This window comes from Rhinoderma darwinii, chromosome 12 (assembly GCF_050947455.1).
Source record: "Rhinoderma darwinii isolate aRhiDar2 chromosome 12, aRhiDar2.hap1, whole genome shotgun sequence".
NCBI classification, from domain to species: domain Eukaryota; kingdom Metazoa; phylum Chordata; class Amphibia; order Anura; family Rhinodermatidae; genus Rhinoderma; species Rhinoderma darwinii.
The window spans coordinates 57,703,169-57,727,307 of record NC_134698.1 but is presented as its reverse complement, the minus strand read 5'-3'; the positions used below and the strand labels follow the sequence as shown (position 1 = coordinate 57,727,307).

At 40.0% G+C, this 24,139-nt stretch overlaps 1 protein-coding gene across 4 annotated transcripts in view; it reads left to right on the top strand.

Moving 5' to 3' along the window:
- Window positions 1-24,139, top strand: part of SMOC1 (SPARC related modular calcium binding 1) — a 188,688-nt gene that overhangs the window by 68,600 nt on the left and 95,949 nt on the right. For all 4 annotated transcript variants that reach the window (XM_075843400.1, XM_075843399.1, XM_075843398.1 and 1 more), the window contains exons 2-3: window positions 10,472-10,643; window positions 12,463-12,575. In XM_075843400.1, coding sequence (XP_075699515.1) covers window positions 10,472-10,643; window positions 12,463-12,575 — 285 coding nt within the window. The remainder of the gene's footprint in view (window positions 1-10,471; window positions 10,644-12,462; window positions 12,576-24,139) is intronic.

The window sequence follows — 24,139 nt, the reverse complement described above, 5'->3', positions numbered from 1 at the left end:
AAATATAGCCCAATCACTCCACAGATTTTCTGCATTATACAACAAACCAGAAGCGTAGATGTGTTCTTCTGCGCCCAGGGCAAAGATTCAGTTTGGTCCCCCCAACTTATTTCCCGACATCTCCTTCCCCCTCACCATGTTTGCTTTCTCTACCAATCAATGAGGTATCATGTTTTTCCCCCATTTTTTTTTTTTATGTAACTCGGGCATAAAACGATTTGTACATTTTACAAGCAATATAGTTCTATAAAAGGTAGTTAACATAACAATAAATTAAAAGAAAATAAGGCTGTGTTCACATCAGCGTTCCTTTCCGCTGAGGGATTCCGTCTGAGGTTTCCGTCGGGTTAACCCCTCAATGGAAAAGCAAACTGAAACCTTAGCTTCCGTTTCCCTCACCATTGAACTGAATGGTGACGGAAACCTGGCTAATGGTTTCTATTTGTCATCGCTGTGACAGGGTTCTATCATTTAGATGGATTCAACAGTGCAATCGACTGCGCTATTGGTTCAGTCAAGAACAACGGAACCCTATCACAATGGTGACAACTGGAAACCATTAGCAAAGTTAACCAGACGAAAACCTCCAATGGAACCCCTCAACGGAAGGGCAACACTGATGTGAACAGGCCCTAAATGAAAAGAGGTCAGTGTGCCTAACTAAAACAGATTGTATAATAGGCTAATGAGACTATATGGTGACATAATGAACAGCCTATTCTAGATCGTTCCACACAGCCCCCTGTAGATAGTGCGACATCCACCTTGTACATACTGCCACACAGTCCCGCTGTAGATAATGCCACACACCCCCCTAGTAGATAGCGACACACAGCTCCCCTCTTCTAGATAGTGACACAACCCCAAACAAATTTTAAAAAACTTGTACTCACGATGAACAGAGCAGCTTCACAGTCTCCTCAACAGCCTATGAGATGGGATCCTTGCGTAGGTTGGTGTGATCCATTTAAGCCATTGCGCCGGCCTGCGCGGGGATCCGGTCTTAGCACCTTAGTGAATGGCAGAGCAGGGAGTTAGCTCCTTGCTCCGCCATAGTATTCAATTGTATCTGTGTTCTGTGTTCTGTGTCCTGTGTCCTAAGGACACAGATAGAATTTAATGCGGCAGTAGCCCAGGGAGCCGGATGTCCGGTGCAGGCAATGCCACCGGGAATGAAGGGGCCCGTGCCGTCCGGCCCATTATAAATTTATAGGCCTGAAGCTGGATGCTGCCATGTTGTGATCTCTGTGACCTTGAGAGAAATCTGAACAGAAATTGTGGTCCCAACATCACAATAGGGTTTGAGCCTCTCAAGCACTGATAACTTGGTATCGAGGGAAGTTACTTAAAAAGTACACTAAAGGGCCTTTTTATTTGACTACTTATAGAACTCCAAAGGGCAATGTTTTACCTATATATTTTTTTTAGTAATAAAAATAAAATAGTGATACATTCTTTTTTCTAATCTGTTTTTATTTTCTGATTGTAAATTTTTTATTCTATTTTCCGTACTTTATTATGGGGCAGCTATCTTGCCTGAGCAGCTGCTCTGCTCACAGCATTCAGAGATACAATAAGGACCGGTAAACTAGAGATGACCTATTGACTTCTACGGGAGAATGTTATAGGCATTCTCTGTGACCTGTGCAGTGATCAACTGTGCAGGGAGGGGGAGGAGGCGAGCTGTCCACATTACTTATTGTCAATGGTGAATCCTATGTTATCTATATATAACTTATATGTTACCTTTCATTGTAACCCTGCCGGTGATAATAATGAGATGACTGCTGAAAAGTCATCTCTACGGAACAGGAAGTATCAATCTATTGTGAGGCTCAGTGGCCAAAGTGAAAACTGCAAGATTTTAGGATTTATTTATCTTTTTACTTATTTTATTTATATAAATAAATGTTATGGGAAAAAAAAAACTCAAATTCTTTAAAAATATGTTTAACATTAAAGCGTAACTAAACGTTCGATCAACTTTTTATTTTCTAGCAGCATGTGTAATATAAATATATTTTGTAATATACTTTATTCATGAATTTGGGCTCCTTTTTGTGTTATATGTGTTTTAAATTGCCACTGACACTTTTCTACCACATTTTATTTATTGGATTTCTCCTGTTGCTAGCAGAAATCCGTACACTGTTTGAATGTATCAGTGTACGGATTCTGCTGCCTGTGAGTACGGGTGGGTGGTGGCCCCATCCTGACGTCAGATGTGCACGCCCCCATTGTGACGTCAGGAAGGTCTCTCTACCTCTATACACTACACAGTTCATGGAAGTGACTATGTGCACTGGTCTCTGTGATTCTACCCCTGTCTCAGGACACTGTAATCGGAGCTGCTAATTAGCATCAGATAAGACTAGGACGGCTCAGTCTGTCGTCGTCCCCTCCCCTCCAAGCACCCTGCCGTCCTGTCTTATCTTCCCTGCACTTGCCAGGGAAAGTGAAAAACTCTGATTGCTTTCTTCTGGAGTGTGCAGAGATATTCACATCTCTGTATATAATGTGTTGTGCTGTGCATAGCTCAGTGCATGCTAACAGTATTGTAGTTATACCTCAGAGTTCACTGGGCATGAAAGATACAGACAGATCATAACATCGCACACAGTAAGACACGCCCCTAGACACACCCCTAGCAACCGGACAGAATCAGGAAGTGTGAGAAAATAGATGTGGACGGTTTCACAAGAAAAAAAGCTGCAAAAAAGGTACTTTGAAGTGAAAAAAATTGCTAGGAGTAATGAAGTCACATATAGGGGCATAATAGCAGTTTACATTTTTTTGCGAAAGTTTAGGTACACTTTAAAACTTGACAGACTATAGGTCATTTTTTTATGTCACATTCTCTTTAAGTCAAAGACAAAAAAGACATCCATATGTAACAAAGAGGATGTGCAACTGTCAGACACTTCATGTGCGGATTGTCCTCACGGACACAATAGCAGCAGGAAAAACTATATTTTTTTCCTCCTAACCATTGGCGTAGGATTCAGTTGCCCTTATAGACATTAGATTGTATTCCATTGTATTTGGGCACCTTTGGTACGATATGATGAGTTTTAGGTAATCTTAGTTTTGAACTTACATGTCTTAACTGACTTAACTAGCGATATGAAGAGAAAAAGGTTTGCCCCAAAAAAGCTCTAAATATATTTAAAAAAAATGAAAGGTCAATCTGAGACTGATTTACAGCTGCTGTTTGTCAATTAATATCTATGATTATGTTAAGTGGGCAGAATGGGGGATCAGAGCTAACAACTTTGATGTTAGAATTTCTCACGAAGAGCAATAGCAAAAATAGAGAAAATAAAATAGAGTCAAATGGTATTCTTCATGACTTCAGTTGGTCAATAACAGTTATGAAGTGACAATCATCAAAATTTGAGTCTTTCCTTCACAGCAGTTCTGCAATGAAAGCACAAGGAAGTTGTAAGCCACTCTGTAAAGACCTCCGTAGTTGTCCATACATAAGAAAAATAGTACGACACTAAAAGATTTAGGGTATATTCACACTCGTAGAAACCAAATATACCCACGGAGGGATTAAACTCAAATAGTAACAACACAATATGTAAAATGAGTAAGTTATATCAATCCATATGTATAACACTATGAGAAAAATCCATAGAGATAACCAAGTGAAACTTGGTGCGTTGATCAAATGCACAACTGGGAAAACACTATAGAGTGAAAAAATGATCAACTTCGGAACAAAATGATAAAGTATAAAAATATATACATTTTATTACACATAGAAATGACAGAATAAAAAGATGAGTCACACAATGAGAAGGCGTAAGCCTATGCAAGACCAAAAGAGTAAATACAATGGGCATGTTTGTACATGTTAACAGGATACAAACGCAAGTGTGTATCGGAGTCCGTTAAGGACAACCAAAACACATGGGAAATGTATCAGGGGAATACTAGCCAAAATGTAAAGTGCTAAATAATGCAGGTAATGGAGCCTATAGTCACATGCTGATATTCCATATATACATCAATGGTGAGGCTAACAGTAATGTACTGCAGGATCTAGAGAGCTAAATGACAACAAACTGCCAATGTGCAATGCAGACAAGTATTCAAAGTGAGTACATACCAAAGGTCATGGTCTCGCATAGGAAAAACGCCAACACCTGACGCGCATTTCGGCGAATGCCTTCGAATGTCTGGGAATGGGTCTGACTCTGGACTTGATGTAACTTTGGATAACTGAGCAACAGATCAGTCCTTTTTTTCCTTAGCCCATATAAGGCGCTTCTGACGTTGTCTCCGGGTCATGAGTGGCTTGACACAAGGAATGCTACAGTTGTAGCCCATGTCCTGGATACGTCTGTGTGTGGTGGCTCTTGAAGCAATAACTTCAGCCACAGTCCACTCCTTGTGAATCTCCCCCAGATTCTTGAGTGGCCTTTTCTTGACAATCCTTTTAAGTCTGCGGTTATCCCTATTGCTTGTGCACCTTTTTCTACCACATTTTTTCCTTATTCTCAACTTCCCATTAATATGCTTAGTTGCAGGAGAAAAATGTGGATCATTCCAGGGGCGCTGCTGTGTGGTGGGAATAATGGGAGCGATATCCAGAGGTATTGGTAGGTTTCAATTTATTTGAACAGGTAGGCTACGCGTTTCAACGACGGACAGTCGTCTTCATCAGGCCATGTGTAAAGTTACAAACAAAATGGCTTATATAGCATTTAGGCATGTGTCAAAAAAACCGCCAAATCTGTAAAAGGTCAAGGTGCGATCGTGACGTCACACCCGGTTTTTTTAAAAAAACATAGCACAAAGTAACAGATACATTTAAAATTGGCAAAACAGTCTCAGATTAAAGAAAAACTTCTCAAATTTTCTGACCACCGTGATTTTCTGAAACTTGAGACCTGCACTAGCAATAGGCTTAATTTATACGAGAAAGACATCATTATGAAAAAGGTTAAAAAACTTAAGAGGGACCGTGACGATTATATGCTTAATGACTCAGGTGATTGGAGAGCATCTATACCTCATACATCTAAAACTGACATTGTCACAAGTAAATTTAATACTCCACGTCAAAACCACTCAGCACTTCCCGTTGCCCCTCTAATGTCCAGGGTCCCCCCCAAATTTCGGGCCCCTACTGCTGAAGGTAACACCTTCAGTAGATCTTTTAAAAATAGTCTAAGACTCAATCAGAGACCTAACAATGACAGCCCTTCAACAGGAACACCTAGGAGTGTTCCAATTGAGAAACAATTGATACATATCCCCTTAGCGGCAATGAAACCGTTAGAGGATAAATGCAATTCCACTCAAGCTAGTTCCTTACCTAGTAATTCAACAATTACCGAAGTTCCTTTGAATGCCTTTAGGGCATCAGATTTGGAGTTCCACCTCTCCAAGCTTTTCCCTACATCAGAACCAATGGAAGTATTAACCATACCTAACTCCCCTTCTTCCTCACTTAATGATTCCATCGAAGATAGCCTGGTATCCCTACTCCAACTATCAGTGCACAGCACCCCCCAGTCTTCCATCCTCGACATACAAGGGAGTCCCCATAGGAGTTTGTCCACATCTTTACCGCCCAACGACCACCATTCCAAAATTGAGTTAACAACATCATCATTAGACATCACCTATGCAGCAACTTCTTTTTTAGGCCTACCCTCACAACTCACCCGACCTCCATTAACACCTACTGTCACCAGCAACGACATCCTCCTACCCTTCTTAATGAGTCCCAAAGCCCAAACCATTACCCACTTCTTTCCGAAAATACAGAAAATCTCCATAAAAAGAAAACTCAATACAGACCTAGAGGACGGAGAGGAGGAAAAAACCGTAACAAACCATTGTGCGAGATTGAACCCAAAGAAAAATCGAATAAAACAATAAAAATATTTAACCTGTCGTCTTACCTACTAAACACCCATGAGACAGATTTACTTAATAAAGGACTGTCTTTTTGCCCTACATCTTCACCTAATGACTTTGAACTATTCATGGATCTCAACCGCTTTATTAGAAAACTTACCCTAATCAGACACTTTGCATTACAGAAACCTACCACATCACCAACTATCATAGAGGAACCACAGTCACCACATGGAAATATTAAAGCCATTCCAGTAGATGTCCATTCTAAATCTGAATTCTACCCTATACATCACCAGGGCTCTCTCATTGAGACTTTCTCAACACTAGTCAGTAGTGAATTCAGGTCGCTAGTGAATCCCTATCCCTATCGAGACAACCTAACCCCACACGAAAGGAGGGCTATTAAATCTTTACAAAACAATAGTAATATAGTCATTCGTCCTGCCGACAAAGGGGGAGGCATAGTGATCCAAAATAGAGACGACTATCTCGGAGAAACTATAAGGATTTTAAACGACAAGACCTTTTATTGTAAACTAACTTCGAACCCCCTTCCTACTTACACACTCAAGTACACTTCCCTGATAGAGAAAGCGTTCCAGGAGGGCTTACTCACGAAGAAAGAAAAACGGTTTTTACATGTACCATTCCCAAGTATACCGTTCATTTATCATCTCCCTAAAATCCATAAAACACTCACGAACCCTCCTGGACGTCCAATCATTTCAGGTATCGGCTCACTAACCAGCAATCTTTCCCATTTCATAGATTTACACCTTCAACCCTTTGTGCTCACATTACCATCTTATCTCAAGGACTCTACTCAATTAATTAAAGACCTATTTAATCTCCAAACCGATACATCCGTTATACACTTTCTCACAGCAGACGTAACCGCTTTATACAGCAACATCCCACATACTAAAGGCATGCAGGTAACTAAACTCTTTCTATCATCTAACACCTCCATCCCAAACAATCAAGCCTCTTTTCTGACTGACTGCATTAATTTCATTCTTCATCACAACGCATTTACATTCGATCACAGTTTTTATAACCAAACCAGAGGCTGTGCAATGGGCACCAGATTCGCACCATCCTATGCGAATCTATACATGGGGGCTTTTGAAAAGGAATATATTCTCGGGGATCATGCCTTCAAAAAGAATATTCTTTTATACAGGCGTTATATAGATGACCTGTTTTTCGTTTGGTCAGGCTCAGAAATTGAAGCCTCCAATTTCATCAACCATCTAAACATCAATAGCTTCGACATTTCGTTTACACACACTTTCTCCGAAAACTCAATTAATTTTCTGGATCTTACCATCAACTATGATACCACTACCGAGCTTTTTGTCACAAAAACTCATTTTAAATCTGTAGATGTAAACAGCTACATTGACTTCAAAAGTGCCCATTACCGCCCCTGGCTGACTAATGTACCCTTTGGTCAGTTTAGAAGAATACGGAAAAATTGTAGCACCAACGGAAACTTCAAATCGGAATGTAACACTTTAGAGAAAAGATTTAAAGACAAAAACTTCCCCCTCAAACTAATCAAAGAGGCAAGACGAAAAGCCTCATCGTTATCCCAAGAGTCATGTCTTAATCCTGCACAGAAAAAATCCGAATCAAACATACACAACATCAATTTTATTACAACTTTTAATCTAGGTAACAAAACAGTTAGATCAGTCTTACACAAACATTGGCACATCATAAAAAGTGACCCTTTCCTTAAAGATATAATACCTGCCCACCCGACCATCACTTTCCGACGGTCACTGACCTTGAAAAACATGCTGGCCCCAAGCAGAATCCGCAAACCAAAAACACCATCAACCAGCTTTTTACCTAGACCTAACGGATCATACAAATGTGGCCACCCACGATGCCTTTGCTGCAATACTATCAGTAATAAAAAAGACACCTACACATCAACAGTTACGAAAGAGTCTTTTACAATTAAGTCATATTTAAGCTGCAGTAGTACCTATATAATCTATCTGATGGAATGTACATGCAAACTCCAATATGTAGGGAGGACAACACAGTGCCTGAGAGCCCGAATAAATAAACACAGATTTAATGTGAACACAGGCTTTTTAAAACATAGTGTTTCACGCCATTTCACCCATGTACATAATTCCCAATTTAATCAAATCACAGTCACACCCATTGAAAACATACAACATGATATTCCCAATAGATTCAATAAACTAAAACAGAGGGAAAACTATTGGATATTTAAATTACAGACATTACACCCAGGAGGCTTAAACGATATATCTGAATCTACGTTAGATTAACCCACATTTTTAATATCGGTTGAACTGCAAACTAAACACTTATAGTCAAACACAAATATTTTCTCAAACTAAAATGAAAATATTCATTAACAGACCTATATTCTCCCCGTATTACTTTACTATCCACAGGAATTCATTAATGCAGTGTCTTCAACCATTGTGAACATTAAATATGCAATAATGCCCAATTAACCTTCCCAAAACATGAAGATTAATAATATTTTCCATAATCACCTACTTACCTTCAGCATGTTTTGCTCCATTTGTTCCCGTCCGTTTTGGGTTCCCTTTGTCCCGCTGCCCGACAATAGAACCTGTTAATATAATTGCGGCTTTTAACGGTCTTTAAAAGAATTTTAAATGTTCATAACCGAATATTCCTCTAATAGAATTATATACTGGGGGTTAAACTACACTACGCATTTCCAACTAGAATAGAAATACTTGGAATTGAACCATTCACTTTTTAGAGCTCTGTAAGTTTCTATTTATCCTTTTAACACCTAATTTCGATTAAAACTAATACACTAGCGATGTATATTTCTTTAATCTTACAATATACTTTTCAAAGCCCCAATTTTTCACCTGCAGCAAGCACAGACCCTTCCATTGGTTCCGTCCTTTCTCTCCCTGCTCGGTTGCTTTGGCAACGAAACCGCGTCCCGGCTTCTTGCTCTGTAACCCGACAAATACATTTATTCCCACTGTAGCCCTATGCCAAATCAATTCTCACCATTTTATTCACATACCTTTCTCTCCCTGCTCGGTTGCTTTGGCAACGAAACCGCGTCCCGGCTTCTTGCTCTGTAACCCGACAAATACATTTATTCCCACTGTAGCCCTATGCCAAATCAATTCTCACCATTTTATTCACATACCTCAATTATCCCACCACACCATGTTAACCGTCTACTGTAAGTTTCTATATTTGTATATTAATGACATATGATTTTGAGTTTACCTAACAATGTATTTATGTATGTATTTTCGCTGTCTCTCACTCTTGCCCGTTCGTCTGTTTGAATTGCTATTTTAAATTTAACCTTTTAGACTGTTTTGCCAATTTTAAATGTATCTGTTACTTTGTGCTATGTTTTTTTTAAAAAACCGGGTGTGACGTCACGATCGCACCTTGACCTTTTACAGATTTGGCGGTTTTTTTGACACATGCCTAAATGCTATATAAGCCATTTTGTTTGTAACTTTACACATGGCCTGATGAAGACGACTGTCCGTCGTTGAAACGCGTAGCCTACCTGTTCAAATAAATTGAAACCTACCAATACCTCTGGATATCGCTCCCATTATTCCCACCACACAGCAGCGCCCCTGGAATGATCCACATTTTTCTCCTGCAACTATCTATACCCAAGCGGTCCCTTCTGGTCACCGACTCGGATCTGGCAGCAGCACTGTGGCTTATATTTACATGCCTTAAAAACTTTGTCTCCAGGTGAGCAATTTTCCTGCCGCACTGTCTCACCTTTACCAATTGATCTGCACAAGGTGGCGCCGTGTCTTTTTCTTTTTCATTTATTCCCATTAATATGCTTGGATACAGCACTCTGTGAACAGCCAGCTTCTTTAGCAATGTCCTATTGTGGCTTATCCGCCTTGTGGAGGGTGTCAATGACTGTCTTCTGGACAACTGTCAAGTCAGCAGTCTTCCCTATGATTGTGTAGCCTACTGAACCAGGCTGTTGGACCATTTAAAGGCTTAGGAAACCTTTGCAGGTGTTTTGTGTTGATTAGCGTGTGACACCATGAGTCTACAATCTTCAACTTTAACCCAATATTCAAATTTTCTGAGAGACTAAATTTTGGGTTTTCATAACCTGTTAGCCATAATCAACATTAAAAGAAAAAAATGCTGGTAATAGTTCACTCTGTATGTAATGAATCTTTATAATGTATGAGTTTCACTTTTTGAATTGAATTACTGAAATAAATTAACTTTTTGATGATATTCTAATTCATTGAGAAGGACCTATATTTCACCTACATAGTCAGAGTCTTACCTGACTAGGACTGAGTCATATATGGAAAGCATTTTGGTTATATTTTCTCTATATAAATTAATCATACAATGTTAAAAATACTTTTGTGTCAAAAAAGACAAAAAGTCTTATAGGTATTATACCTTTATTGACTTCACAGAAAAAATATGTTTGCAAGCTTTCAGATCACACAGGCTATTTCAACGAAAAGTTTACAACTGAATGACACCATATTTTCCTGTACTTTATAAATTAATCATAAATATTTTGTGTTTTATTTCATAGTTTTTAATAAGTGACCGGGACAGAGATCCTCAATGCAATCCTCATTGCTCCAGAACACAGTCCAAACCTGTTTGTGCTTCAGATGGTCGAACCTACGAGTCTATGTGCGATTACCAAAGAGCGAAGTGCAAGGATTCTGCCCTCAGTGTTGTTCATCGAGGGAGGTGCAAAGGTAACAAGGGGAGTCTATCCATTTTATACTTTTTTCCTTAAATATTACATGAATATAATGAATCTCAACTTGCATGTAATTTCTCGATTATAACATTTACAATATGCCTCAGTTACCATATTTATGTGGATTTGAGAGACAGTGGCAGTCTGTAAAAGCCAAGTTTTACCAGTATAACAACCATATTTGCCAAAATTGTATTATATACTGTACATTTTGGTTGAGATAGCGCAGGAAAACATTGAATTTGATGGAAGAATAGAACCATGAGGTCCATCCAGTCTGGTATTAAATTATAGAATGCTCATATATCATTGATACTAGGATCACTAGGGTCATTTATACAGCAGTTTTTACATGTGCTGGACACTTTACTTGAGAGACTAATTGTTAGCGCACTTTGTAACATGTAAAATAAAGAACCACTTTATCCTCACTATCATGCTTGAGAGGCTAAAGAAACTAGTTAAAAAATAAAGAAAGGTTAGGCAACTGTGACATAACATCCCCAGTCTGACCACCAAAATAGACCATGCTCTGCTGCTCTGCAGTGTGACTGACTTTCTGTACACTATTACATCATCACCTATCAAATCCCTCCTGCCAGCTCTGGGACACCTCACCTCCCCACCCAGCTCCGCCCTCCTTGTACCTCTGTATGTCCCCCCCCCCCCATGCATATATACTACTGCTGAAGAGATAATTTCTGCCCTATCTACGGGACCAGATGTGCAGTGATATAGTAGGTTAGCACCTACAATAATTAACTGAAGTTATTAAACATGCTGGGGCACTGAAGCTGCATCACATAGGATAAACTCTTCAGTGTGAGTTGAGTTAGGGGACAGCAGTTCTACAGAATGTCACAAATTTATCACAAGCAGGAGGCAGAGGAGACAGGCTGAAGCTGCATCATTCACATAGGATACTTTGAGGCTCTGCAGTTTGAGTACAACAGTTCTTTGTCGCAGATCTATCAATTGCTGCACTTAGCGTTGCTTTCCGTTGAGGGGTTCTGTCGGAGCTTTCCATCTAAGGGTTCCGTCTACTGCGTTATTGATTCCGTCAAAAGCGAACCCTGACACAACGGTGACAAACGGAAACCATTAGCAAGGTTTCCGTCACCATTGAGAGCAATGGTGATGCAAACGGAAGCTAAGGTTTCCGCGTGTCTTTCCGTTGAGTGGTTCCCCCAACGGAAACTTCCAACGGAACCTCTAAATGGAAAGACAACGCTGATGTGAACAAGCCCTTAGATAGAACTCAGAACATAGCAAGGGCAGTGTGATGAGACTCCCCCCTACAAAGTCAGAGGCATGATGGGAAATGTAGGCTGCATTAGGGTAACCTTATCAGAGTGGAAGGAGGAACCAAGATGGCTGACATCCCATAAACGGCACATCAACTAAAGCAGGTATACATACACAGGAGCCACTGCAATATCAAAAAAATGCTAGAGTGCTTCTTTAAAATAACCAAACACCATACATTTTAAAACAGGAAAAGCTCCAAGTAAAAAAAAAACAATTACAATTTGTCTGAAATATATTTTTGCCTTATAACTGAAAAAGGAAGAAAAAGTACAACAAAAGCACTGGTTAATTTTAATGCAGAACAATTGAAGAAAAAAAGGGGTTTGAATTTAATTATTAAATGGATTATCCAAGTTGTGAATATTTTTTTTTTTTTTTGTAAGGGCTGGAAATAGATAAGCAAAAAAGCAGTACTATTAAAAAAAAACAACACCCAAAAATTAAATAAACACAATACTAAAAAATTATATAAGATGGCAGAATAATTACTAGTTCTTGTTTCTAAGATGCTGGACAGAGCAAGTGTCGGCTGGAAAGAGTACAGGCCCTGGAACAAGCAAAGAAGCCACAGGAAGCAGTATTCATCCCAGAGTGCAATGAGGATGGATCTTTCACTCAAGTGAGTACATGATATGAATTAGGTATATATTTTTGTATTTATATTTCCTGTTAGATTTAGTGGCAACTTATTCCATAGCGCTGTACACAAGTTGAAATCACTCACATCATGTTCCTTAGGCCTAATTCACACGAACGTGTCCGTTTTGCGCATATAAAGACTGCACAATTTTTCCTGCGTTGCAGTTCTGTGTGCCATCCGTGTATGGCGCACGTTTGTGTTTTTTATGCGCGTATGTCATCCGTATCTCACGTGTTTTTTACGTCAGCAAAAAAAACTGAAGGAGGTGTTTTTCTTTTCCTCATCATTTTTTAAGCAACTGTTGCGTGAATCACGGACAGCACACGGATGTGCGTCCGTGTGCAGTCCGTGATTTTCACACACCCATTGACTTCAATGGGTGCGTGATGCGCAAAAAACGCACAAGAATAGGACAAGCAGTGAGTTTCACGCAGCGGACACACGCTGCGTGAAAAACACTGAATGTCTGAATGGCCCCATTGAATTGCATAGGTCCGTGTGACATCCGATGTTTAATCGCGCGTAAAATGGTCCTGAAATACGCTCGTGTGAATAAGGCCTTAGTCAGTATGACAATCTCAGAGACACACAAGGGTCAATTTCATAGTGAGCCAATTAACCTTCTAGGATGTTTTTTGAATGTGGAAGGAACAGAAATACCTGGCGGAAACCAACACAAACACAGGGAGATCATACATAATCCATGCAGATGTTGACTTCAAGCCTAGAACCCCCAATATTTATAATAATATGAATTGAGAAAATACCTAGTGCCTAATATAGTAATATTATTGATGCTGTAATCATCCAATTAGATGTGGGAGTGAACCTAAAAGCACAGCAGGGCAGTTATGGGAAATTTTTCGTTTTCCTAATGTGGACCCTTGGCTGGTAACTGGTACATGTATTGCTGCCTCTAAAGTTGGCTATACATTTTCTGGATGACTTGTCATTCATGGTTGGCTTGTAAAGGTGGTTCTGGACGACAACGCCATAAGTTAAAACATCAAAAATGAGTTTCTGCCTTGCTCAAAGCGTCTATCTCGAGAGAAACCAGAGGAGGAGCCCCATAAATCGTACCCTATAGGAGTTCCCACTCGACAAGGTGCAGTACGTCATTCTGACGTCAGACTACCTCTGTTAAAGGACCAGTAAAATCGACTGTACGGTTGGCTGTTAATGCCAGGCACGCTCTGTGCGTGTCTGTTTGCTTGCTTAAATGACCCATTATGAAATTTAGCAGGGTGGAAACGCGTAGGGTCATAAAAGGCTAGTTTAGTCATTTAGTTCAATAGGAGGTAGACAGCCAGTGATCTAAGAATCTAATTCCTGCTATTAAACTGGTGCAAGAATCCCGGCAGAGATAAACTAAGGCTCACTCGCTGCTGCCTCATTTGTGTGGGTTCATCTGCATACAGCAACAACCAAGATATGTCTGTCAATATATTGAGCCTTGAAACTCATGATAAAGCAGAAACGGTACAATAAAGCACTGGTTGCATCTTTTCTTTTTTTTTTAATGCAGACCAATATATACATTTAACAAAAAAAAAAAAGAAGGGTTTGTTTTTTTAGTAAGGGCTGGATATAAAATAAACAAGCAAGAAAAGCAGTGCTTACCTATCCTTGCCCCCCAGCAATCTAGTGCTGATGCTCCACGGCAGTCCCGATGGTTGCTTACATGCATGTGGCATGTGACCGCTGCAGCCATTTAGAGGGCTTAGCGTCAGCGCTGGATCATCGGGGGGCAAGGATAGGCAAGTACTGCTTTTCTTGCTTATTTATTTCATTTCCAGCACTTTAAAAAAAAAAAAATTCACAGCCGGGATATCCCATTTAAAATCAAGTTCCTATTTATCAGTCAGTGAATAAAGTAGTTCTTCACGGAAAAAAAAGTATACATATATAAAGTAATCAATATCAGTAAAATTAGTCATTTTCTACATCTACAATGTCTCTGAACATTGTAATAATTTTTTTTACTCTGAAATGTAACAGCCTTTGTTTCCGTTAAATTAAAAAACGATATATAATATATATATATTCTAGTTTCAAAATATGCACACTGTAAATTAAAATTATTACCTAGATTTGATGTATTAAATTCTATGAAACCAGAGATTAGATAATGGCTTGGCTTGACGTATACAGTATTCCAGGCTCTACTATGAAAATAGGGGTTGAATTTAAGCTCAAGTTTCTTTGAAAGTTGTTAGAAGACCCGGTCTGTTGCCTCCACTCTTACTCCCTACTGGTGGCTAATTTGGCAGCCTCTTTATTGTCAGAGCCGCATAATTCAGATGAATGATACTTTTGTCCTGGACATATTGTTCTGAACTGGTCCATCAATCAGGTTTTTGGCAACAGTTCGGGTCAGTGAGACTGTAAAAAACTGAAGGCATTTATATAAACTATGAATTTAATGTACTGGGAACAGCAATCTAATCTTGTGTAACATTATTCAATTATGTGAAAAAAGCTTTTTTTTAAGTATTTCACTTAAAGGAATTGAAAATGGTGGAAGTTCTCATTGTTGTTATACATTTATTATCCGGTTTTAGTTTTGGGTTTGGCAACTTGTGGATTTCCATCAGTTGTAGAGCTGCATGTCTCCTATAGGTAGCCTATATCACCACTTTTATACATATATTATTTTAACTTGCCACCACACTGTTGTCTTATTCCCTGTGGTTGTTCAGTTTACAGAAAAGGAAGAGAGTGAGTACTGGATATTGATAACCAGTGCACAATTAGATAAAGTGTAACTGGACAATGCACACAAAATACATATATCTATTTCCAGCATTTTTTTTCTTTTAATGTTGAAGATTATGGCTAACAGTTAATGAAAACCCAAAATTTTGTCTCTCAGAAAATTAGAATATTGGGTAAAAGTTGAAGATTGTAGACTCATTGTGTCACACTCTAATCAGCTAATCAACACAAAATAAGCTGCAAAGGTTTCCTAAGCCTTTAAATGGCCCAACAGTCTAGTTCAGTAGGCTACACAATCATAGGCAAAACTGCTGACAGTTGTCCAGAAGACAGTCATTGACACCCTCCACAAGGTGGGTAAGCGACAAAAGGACATTGCTTAAGAGGCTGGCTGCTGTATCCAAGCATATTAATGGACAGTTGAGAGGAAGGAAAAAGTGTGGTAGAAAAAGGTGCACAAGCAACAGGGATAACCGCAGCCTTGAAAGGATGGTCATTAAAAGGCCATTCAAGAATCTGGGGGAAATTCACAAGGAGTGGACAGCGGCTGGAGTCAGTGCTTTAAGAGCCACCACACACAGACGTATACAGGATATGGGCTACAACTGTCGCATTGCTTGAGACAACCTCAGAAGCGTCTTACCTGGGCTAAGGAGAAAAAGGACTGGTCTGTTGCTCAGTGGTCCAAGTCCTGTTTTCAGATGAAAGTCAATTTTGCATTTCATTTGGAAATCAAGGTCCCAGAGTCTGGAGGAAGAGTAGAGAGGCATCAATCCAAGTTGCTTGCGGTCCAGTGTGAAGTTTTCACAGTCAGTGATGGTTTGGGGAGCCATGTCATCTGCTGGTGTTGGTCCACTGTGTTATATCAAGTCCAGAGTCAACGCAGCTGTCTACCAGGAAATTTTAGAGCACTTCATGCTTCCCTCTGCTGACAAGATTTAAGGAGATGCTGATTTCATGTTCCAGCAGTACTTGGCACCTGCCCACACTGCCAAATGTACAAATACCTGGTTTAATAATATAATAATATCACTGTGCTTGATTGGCCAGCAAACTCGCCTGACCTAAACCCCATGGAAATCTATGGGGTAATGTCAAGAGGAAGATGGGACACCAGACCCAACAATGCAGACAATCTGAAGGCCCGCTATCAAAGAAACCTGGGCTTCCATAACACCTCAGCAGTGCCATAGGCTGCTCGCCTCCATGACATGCCGCATTGATGCAGTAATTCATGCAAAATGAGCCCCCACCAAGTATTGAGGACAACATACTTTTCAGTAGGCCAACCTTTCAGTATTAAAAATCATTTTTGAAATTGGGCTTATATAATATTTACATTTTCTAAATTTTGGGTTTTCTTTAACTGTTAGCCATAATCATCAACATTAGAAAAAAAAATGTTGGAAATAGATCACTCTGTGTGTAATGAATCTATATAATATAGGAGTTTCCCTTTTTGAATTGAATTACTGACATAAATAAACTTTTTGATGATATTATAATGATTAGTCCTCAATGATTAAATTTAAAAAAAACAAAAAACTTTTGACATATACTATGCAGGAGAAGCGATCGCTTTCTGAGGAAAGCTGATCACATACGAAGGGGCACAGTGCTCACCCGATCGCTACTGCCGCTTCGTTTTAGCGATCCAAGGGAGTCTCAGCAAGGAGGAATGGATTTTCCCAGTCCCCAGCCAGGCATTGGTGGCAAGCACGATGTAGCTGATTCAGGAACATAGCCAGGGATTGTCAACGGGTTAGCATCCAGGGAGTAGCAAGTCAGAGGATGAAACAGAACTGTAGTCAGTAGTCAATACCAGGTGTATAACCACAAGAACCTGGCGACATATCCAAAAGGGCAAGACAGGAATGTAATTCAGGGACAATGCAGAGGTGAAGGTCATGATCAGAGTTAGGAACAGTCAAATAGCAATAGGAACAGTAGCCAAACGATGGATGTACCTTATCTGCAGGCAGAGAGTCCCTTTTAAAGAGGCTCTGTCACCAGATTTTGCAACCCCTATCTGCTATTGCAGCAGATAGGCGCTGCAATGTAGATTACAGTAACGTTTTTATTTTAAAAAAACGAGCATTTTTGGCCAAGTTATGACCATTTTTGTAGTTATGCAAATGAGGCTTGCAAAAGTCCAAGTGGGTGTGTTTAAAAGTAAAAGTCCAAGTGGGCGTGTATTAAGTGTGTACATCGGGGCGTTTTTAATACTTTTACTAGCTGGGCGCTCTGACGAGAAGTATCATCCATTCTCTTCAGAACGCCCAGCTTCTGCCAGATCACGCTGTGATGTCACTCACAGGTCCTGCATCGTGTCAGACGAGCGAGGACACATCGGCACCAGAGGCTTCAGTTGATTCTGCAGCAGCATCGGCGTTAGCAGGTAAGTCGATGTAGCTACTTACCTGCAAACGCTGATGCTGCTGCAGAATCAACTGTAGCCTCTGGTGCCGATGTGTCCTCGCTCGTCTGACACGATGCAGGACCTGCGAGTGACGTCACAGCGTGATCTGGCAGAAGCTGGGCGTTCTGAAGAGAAGTGGATGATACTTCTCATCAGAACGCCCAGCTAGTAAAAGTATTAAAAACGCCCCGATGGACGCACATAATACACGCCCACTTGGACTTTTACTTTTAAACACACCCACTTGGACTTTTGCAAGCCTCATTTGCATAACTACAAAAATGGTCATAACTTGGCCAAAAATGCTCGTTTTTTAAAAATAAAAACGTTACTGTAATCTACATTGCAGCGCCTATCTGCTGCAATAGCAGATAGGGGTTGCAAAACCTGGTAACAGAGCCTCTTTAAATAGGCCGCCAGGAGCGGCGTCATCTACGAGCGCAGGTTGTCCCAGCAACCCTAAGCTGCCAGTCATGTAGAGGAGGGCTGTGGACGGATCCAGCAGCCACTTGAGGAGAAGCGCTGCTGGAACCAGGCAAGGTGAGTAACAACCACCCTTGTCCATATGCCCTATTATAGTATATGGATGTCATAGAAATGGTCTCCCATATGAGACTCCCCTTTAAGAGCCAGAGCGGAAAGATGATAAAAAACAGCAATCTCGCTCTGGCAGACTCAGGGCATCCATCCATTTTTCTGAATTGCCGCCATGTAAAACTAATTTTCTCCTGCAGCAGTCACAGGGTAAATCATATTTTTGGCTAGAATTTTGCCACCTATATAAAATGGGATGTCTAGAATGAGAAAACCCTTTAAAAAGGAGTTATTTAACAGATTGTTTGATCCTTGTTTCTATAAGGGGTTTATATTCGCAAGTTTGCTATATAACAAATTAAATGTAGGTCTCTTAATTGTCATGAAAATCACATTTTTGGACTCAACGGATAGAGAGCTTCATAAGAAGGCCATTTTGTCAGGAAAAGGTGCAGACAGAGCCGAGTTAAAGAATGGTTTGGGCCAGGTTGGCATGTCTACTCATCAGTGCTTATCAACAGCCAGATCTATTCAGCACAATAAGTGTGTTTCTTGCATTTGTGACAATTTTTGGGTAATAATCAATATTATAGCAATAATAGGAAACGTCCGTCTCCTTAAGATGGTCATGACTACTAGCCTAGATTCTGGGTGGCTCTGGTTTGAGTTGCAGAGCCAATCTCACTTCTCTGTCTTGTTCCTATCAGATTCTAGGGTGGAGTATTTAAGTCTGATCAGTTCTTTCATTGTTGCTTGTGAATTTCTTTGTTTATGAAAGTTTCTGATCAAGCTCCTGGCTACACCCTGTATCACCTGACTATTTGGATTCTTGGAACTGGACCTCGGCTTTGTCTTTAGATTAACCCTTGCTCACTGATTTGGACATTATGCTCTCGGTTGGTTTTGACCTCTGCAACTTCTGGTATTCTTCTGCTTTCTGATTTGGACTTAGTCTCTCCTGGTTGTGTACTCGGTTTGCTGTTTACCCTCTGTCTGTCTGGTTTTCGTTCCTGTATTGTCCGCATTGCACCTCCTGTCCAACACTATATTCGGTTAATGCAACCTGGGTTCTATGCAGCCAAGTCCAACCTGTCTTGCGGTGGGCTCTGGTAAAGACCATAGCGTAGCCTTAGATTCTGCTGATCAGAGTAGTCACGGACTTGAAGTAGCGGATTACCAACACGCTTTATCCAGAGTCTCCAGCTGCCTTTGGGGAGTCCCTTACAGAGCAATTCCACAACTTGCACTCTGAGGAATTGCTCAACTAGCAATTCCGTCACAAATATGTCCTCTTCGAAGTCTTTATCTAAATGACGAGGTCCTATGCTTACTTATAGGGCATTTGCCGGTCTATGAAGGCATCTAAAGCTGGCCATACACATTAAATAATTATTAACCAAACCCAAATTGTAGTGGAAGGTGGAGCAACGCTTTAGATAAAATACTTGTCAATGTTTACAGTAGACTAGTCTCCTTATACTTCATAATATATACAGGATGAGAAAGGACATAGTTTTTAGTCTAACCAGGTTGGTATAATTCTCCTTAGTGATTTTCTTTCTTGTACAATCTGTCTACAGTCTTCATGGTATAATACTTAGGAGTCTGTCCTATCCACATTCCAAAAATTCTGTACATGTTAAATAGAGAATTCCAAAATGCCTGGGTCTGGTGTTTCTGTAAACACAGTTGGGGGGGGGGGGTTACCATGAGGCTTGTCTGAGGTTTCTTCAAACTAAACAGAATCAAAATTGCAAGGCATGAAGTGATTACCACAGTTTAGCTTATGCATTGCTTGTTCTTATTGTCCTGTAACCCACCGTGATCACCACACAAGGCTCCTCTGTTAGGTTAGTGGTTTTTATGTTAGCAGGTGGAAGGGAATGTTGCCTTTCTAGGGCTCTTGTTATTTTTATATTTTCTTGAAAACTTCAGAGATTACTTAGTTAAAGCTCTACCACAACTATTTCAAGAAATAAAACTTAGAAAAGTAATGTGATCATAGACACTTAAATCACACTACAGCATATAATATCTATTCCCTGGTTTTATGTGTTGTGCTCCTGCTGAGCCCAGTTGGCTGAAGGGGCCCAAAGGCCCATTTGCAAAGTTTTAGACACCAGTGTTATAAATGGCACATGGTAGGTGGGGGTAAGATTTGTCAAAAGTGAACCTTCACTTTAAAGCACATTTCCGGCTAAATAACACACTAGATTTTTAGAGGCATAACTTGACACTTTATGGCCCCAATGCAAAATCTGTAACATGGCTTCCACCTACCATTTAGAATGATGTGATGTGGCTGAGGGGTCTCTGGACCCTCTCAGGCACCATTGCCTGGGAGTGATTGATACCACCGCACCCCAGTAATGCCAACCAGACTAGAAGAATGCCATTTACTCTCCTCTTGACATATTGAGTAATGGTTCTCTTACACGGCCCGAGAGCTCGTTGATGTGCGCTCATTTGCTCCATTCACAAGGAGCTATGGATGGGGACGAGCGCTCATTACTAAGATTGCTCATCCCCATAAATTTTTATCATGTCGGCAGCATGACTCCCCGTTTACAATAACCTGTTTATAATATTTTCAGCTGCATAAACGATACAATCAGCCGACGAATCAGCGTTTGCTCGTTCACTGGCTGATCATTGCCATGTTTACACAGGGCAATGATCGGGAACGAGTGTTCTGTAGAAAATTCCTACTCAGACAACCGTCACTTTTCAAACCCTTCCAATCTATCAATAAATAAGTAACACCCATGAAATGTTTATTTCTCGGGGGCTTCTTTGCCAAGAGATCAGTTTATGTTTCTTTAAATTAAATCGTACATATTGCAGGTCATCTACAGGAACCATGTGTCCAAACTTTAGTAGTACGTTGGCATCAGAACCACGTGTTTAATATGGATTCATAAAAGGTGATACAGGACCGATTTATAAAAGGTAATACAGGACCAATTTATAAAAGGTAACACAGGAACTTACAGGTAGGCAATGCTGTCAGCTAGCGCTATAGAGAATCACATAAGTGAGACGAATTGCTTATGCCAACAAAGACATTGCACTATGACTGGACAATGTTCATCTGTAGCTATTTGGAAAGTTTGGCTGTCCAAACTTTATTAAGGCAAATGTAATGTAAAATGTATCTTTATTTCTTAACTAAATGGGTGGCAGTCCTTGGTATGTTGGCCATGCACCCAACAAATGTTTGTTAAATGACACGAGAATGTGCTCTACAATGTTTATATGAAGTCCCCACCTTTAATATACACATATTCTCAGATCTGCTATGAAAACAATTTTCAAACTTAGACACCAATTTCAACATCAACCATTTAAAAGACAAAAGCAATACAACCACTAATCTAAAATTGTCATGGTGGCTTGTTTTCTTCCTTAGAAAGTCTTTGAATGTGGGGAGTAAATTTGTCTGCCCAAAATAAAAGGTGGCCATATAAAAGGTCCTGGTACACATTACATTTTAAGTAGAAGGCTGTTAAGTCTAACGGCCCCATTATAGCCCATACCATAAGCTTTAGTGTTCTCGAACTTTAGTGTTCTTTTTTCCAATTTAAAATACCAAGTATTGTGATTTTATCACCAATATATCACTAGGACCTACTACTATATAAACAACCCCTAATATTATAAAGTACAAATACTGACAATATACCAGTAGATGTTGGACTTCTCCTTGGGTCCTGTTAACCAATAACTGCCCCATTATAGGACCAACCCAGGCTTCTGTATATGAGGCTTTACAGTAGACTCTCCTCTATTGCTGTGATTGCACATAAGAAAACATGGGGTACTTGAGATGCCTTGGTAATTAGCATGGTCTTGTGTCTGGTTTAGTCAAACATGTTTATGTTGGAGAGATCTAGGTTTAACATATACCCCTTCAAGTTAATTATACATTAATTTTCCGAGACCTTTCCAGCATATGTAACCCATCACGTACCATTCAACACCACAGGAATAAAACCACAGACAGACTTTTGGAAAGACTTGGTTTTCACACAGACAAACTAGCTTAGCAATATATAGAGAACCACACAGTAAGTTTACATAAGGCAACATTAGAGCAGCAAATCTTGCTGAGCTGGTGACAACGCGTATATTTTGTGTCCAGGTTAGTGATCTCTTATAAAACAACCTTGTACTTTGAATGGAAGATATCAATATTTATACGGCGCCGAGGAAAATCTGATTACTCAGACATAGCTGGAGCTTTGCAAGTAAAGCTACGTAAGCAATTAAATAGTAATTCATATTTATGGTGATATTTATTATGTCATTAACTGAAAATAATATAATTTACCAAAAGCGTTTCAAGGTAGACCACAGCATGATGTATGGCCGTAACGGAGTTGGTACTATCAATGAAATATCCCACTCAAGAACAGGCTGGCTTACAATAACAGCATGTACAAGGATCTTGTGCTCAGCTGAACTGCTAAGCAGTACATTATATCATTATTTTTGACTTGGGGTTTGTTAGTGTTAGATTATTATATTATTAGAGGTATTTGGTAGAGGATAAAATGTTATTTCTAAGACATAGAAATATATTTGAATTGTATGAAGGTTTATACTGGCTACTACATCAGTTGTTGACCACCTAGGATGAATTTCTAGCCTTGATATTCTGGTATAGCAAAATTTGAGGTAACCTTTTTCTAGACGTAGCAATGAGCATACTTTAACTGTGACAGTGCATTTACTATGTGTACCAGGGATCTGAATTATTAGATTTATCCTTCCGATCAGCCATAACATTAAAACCACTGAAAGGTGAAGTGAATAACATTGAATATCTTGTTATAATGGCACCAGTCAAGTGGTGGGATGAATTAGGTAGCAAGTAAACAGTCAGTTCTTGAAGTTAATGTATTGGAAACAAGAAAAATGGGCAAGTATAAAGATCTGAGCGACTGACAAGTGCTAAATTGTGATGGTTAGACAACTGGGTCAGAACATCCATAAAATGTCAGGATTTGTAGGGTGTTTCTGGTATGCAATGTGTAGTACTTACCAAAAATGCTCCAAGAAAGGACAACTGGTGAACCAGTGACAGGGTCATGGGCGCCCAAGGCTCATTGATGCACAAGGGTAGCCACCCTAGCCCGATTCCACAGAAGAGCTACTGTAGCACAAATTGCTTAAAAAAAACAACTCGACAAAGAATTCAAGGTTTTGACTTGGCATCCAAATTCCCCAGATTTCAATTGGATTTAGCATATAACCTAGCTCGAGAACCAAATCCGATCTATGGAGGCCACACTTCGCAACTTACTGCTTCTAATATCTTGGTGCCAGATACCACAGGACACCTTCAGAGGTCTTGTGTCCATGCCTCAAAGGATCAGAGTTGTTATTGCGGCACGAGGGAGACCTACACAATATTAGGCAGTCAATTTAACGTTATGGCTTATCTGTGTTTGTCAGCTTGCATATTGTGGAGGTAATTTTGAACTGTCCAACCTACATGACTTAAAGAGGCTCTGTCACCAGATTTTGCAACCCCTATCTGCTATTGCAGCAGATAGGCGCTGCAATGTAGATTACAGTAACGTTTTTATTTTTAAAAAACGAGCATTTTTGGCCAAGTTATGACCATTTTCGTATTTATGCAAATGAGGCTTGCAAAAGTACAACTGGGCGTGTTTAAAAGTAAAAGTCCAACTGGGCGTGTATTATGTGCGTACATCGGGGCGTGTTTACTACTTTTACTAGCTGGGCGTTCTGATGAGAAGTATCATCCACTTCTCTTCAGAACGCCCAGCTTCTGGCAGTGCAGATCTGTGACGTCACTCACAGGTCCTGCATCGTGTCGGCACCAGAGGCTACAGTTGATTCTGCAGCA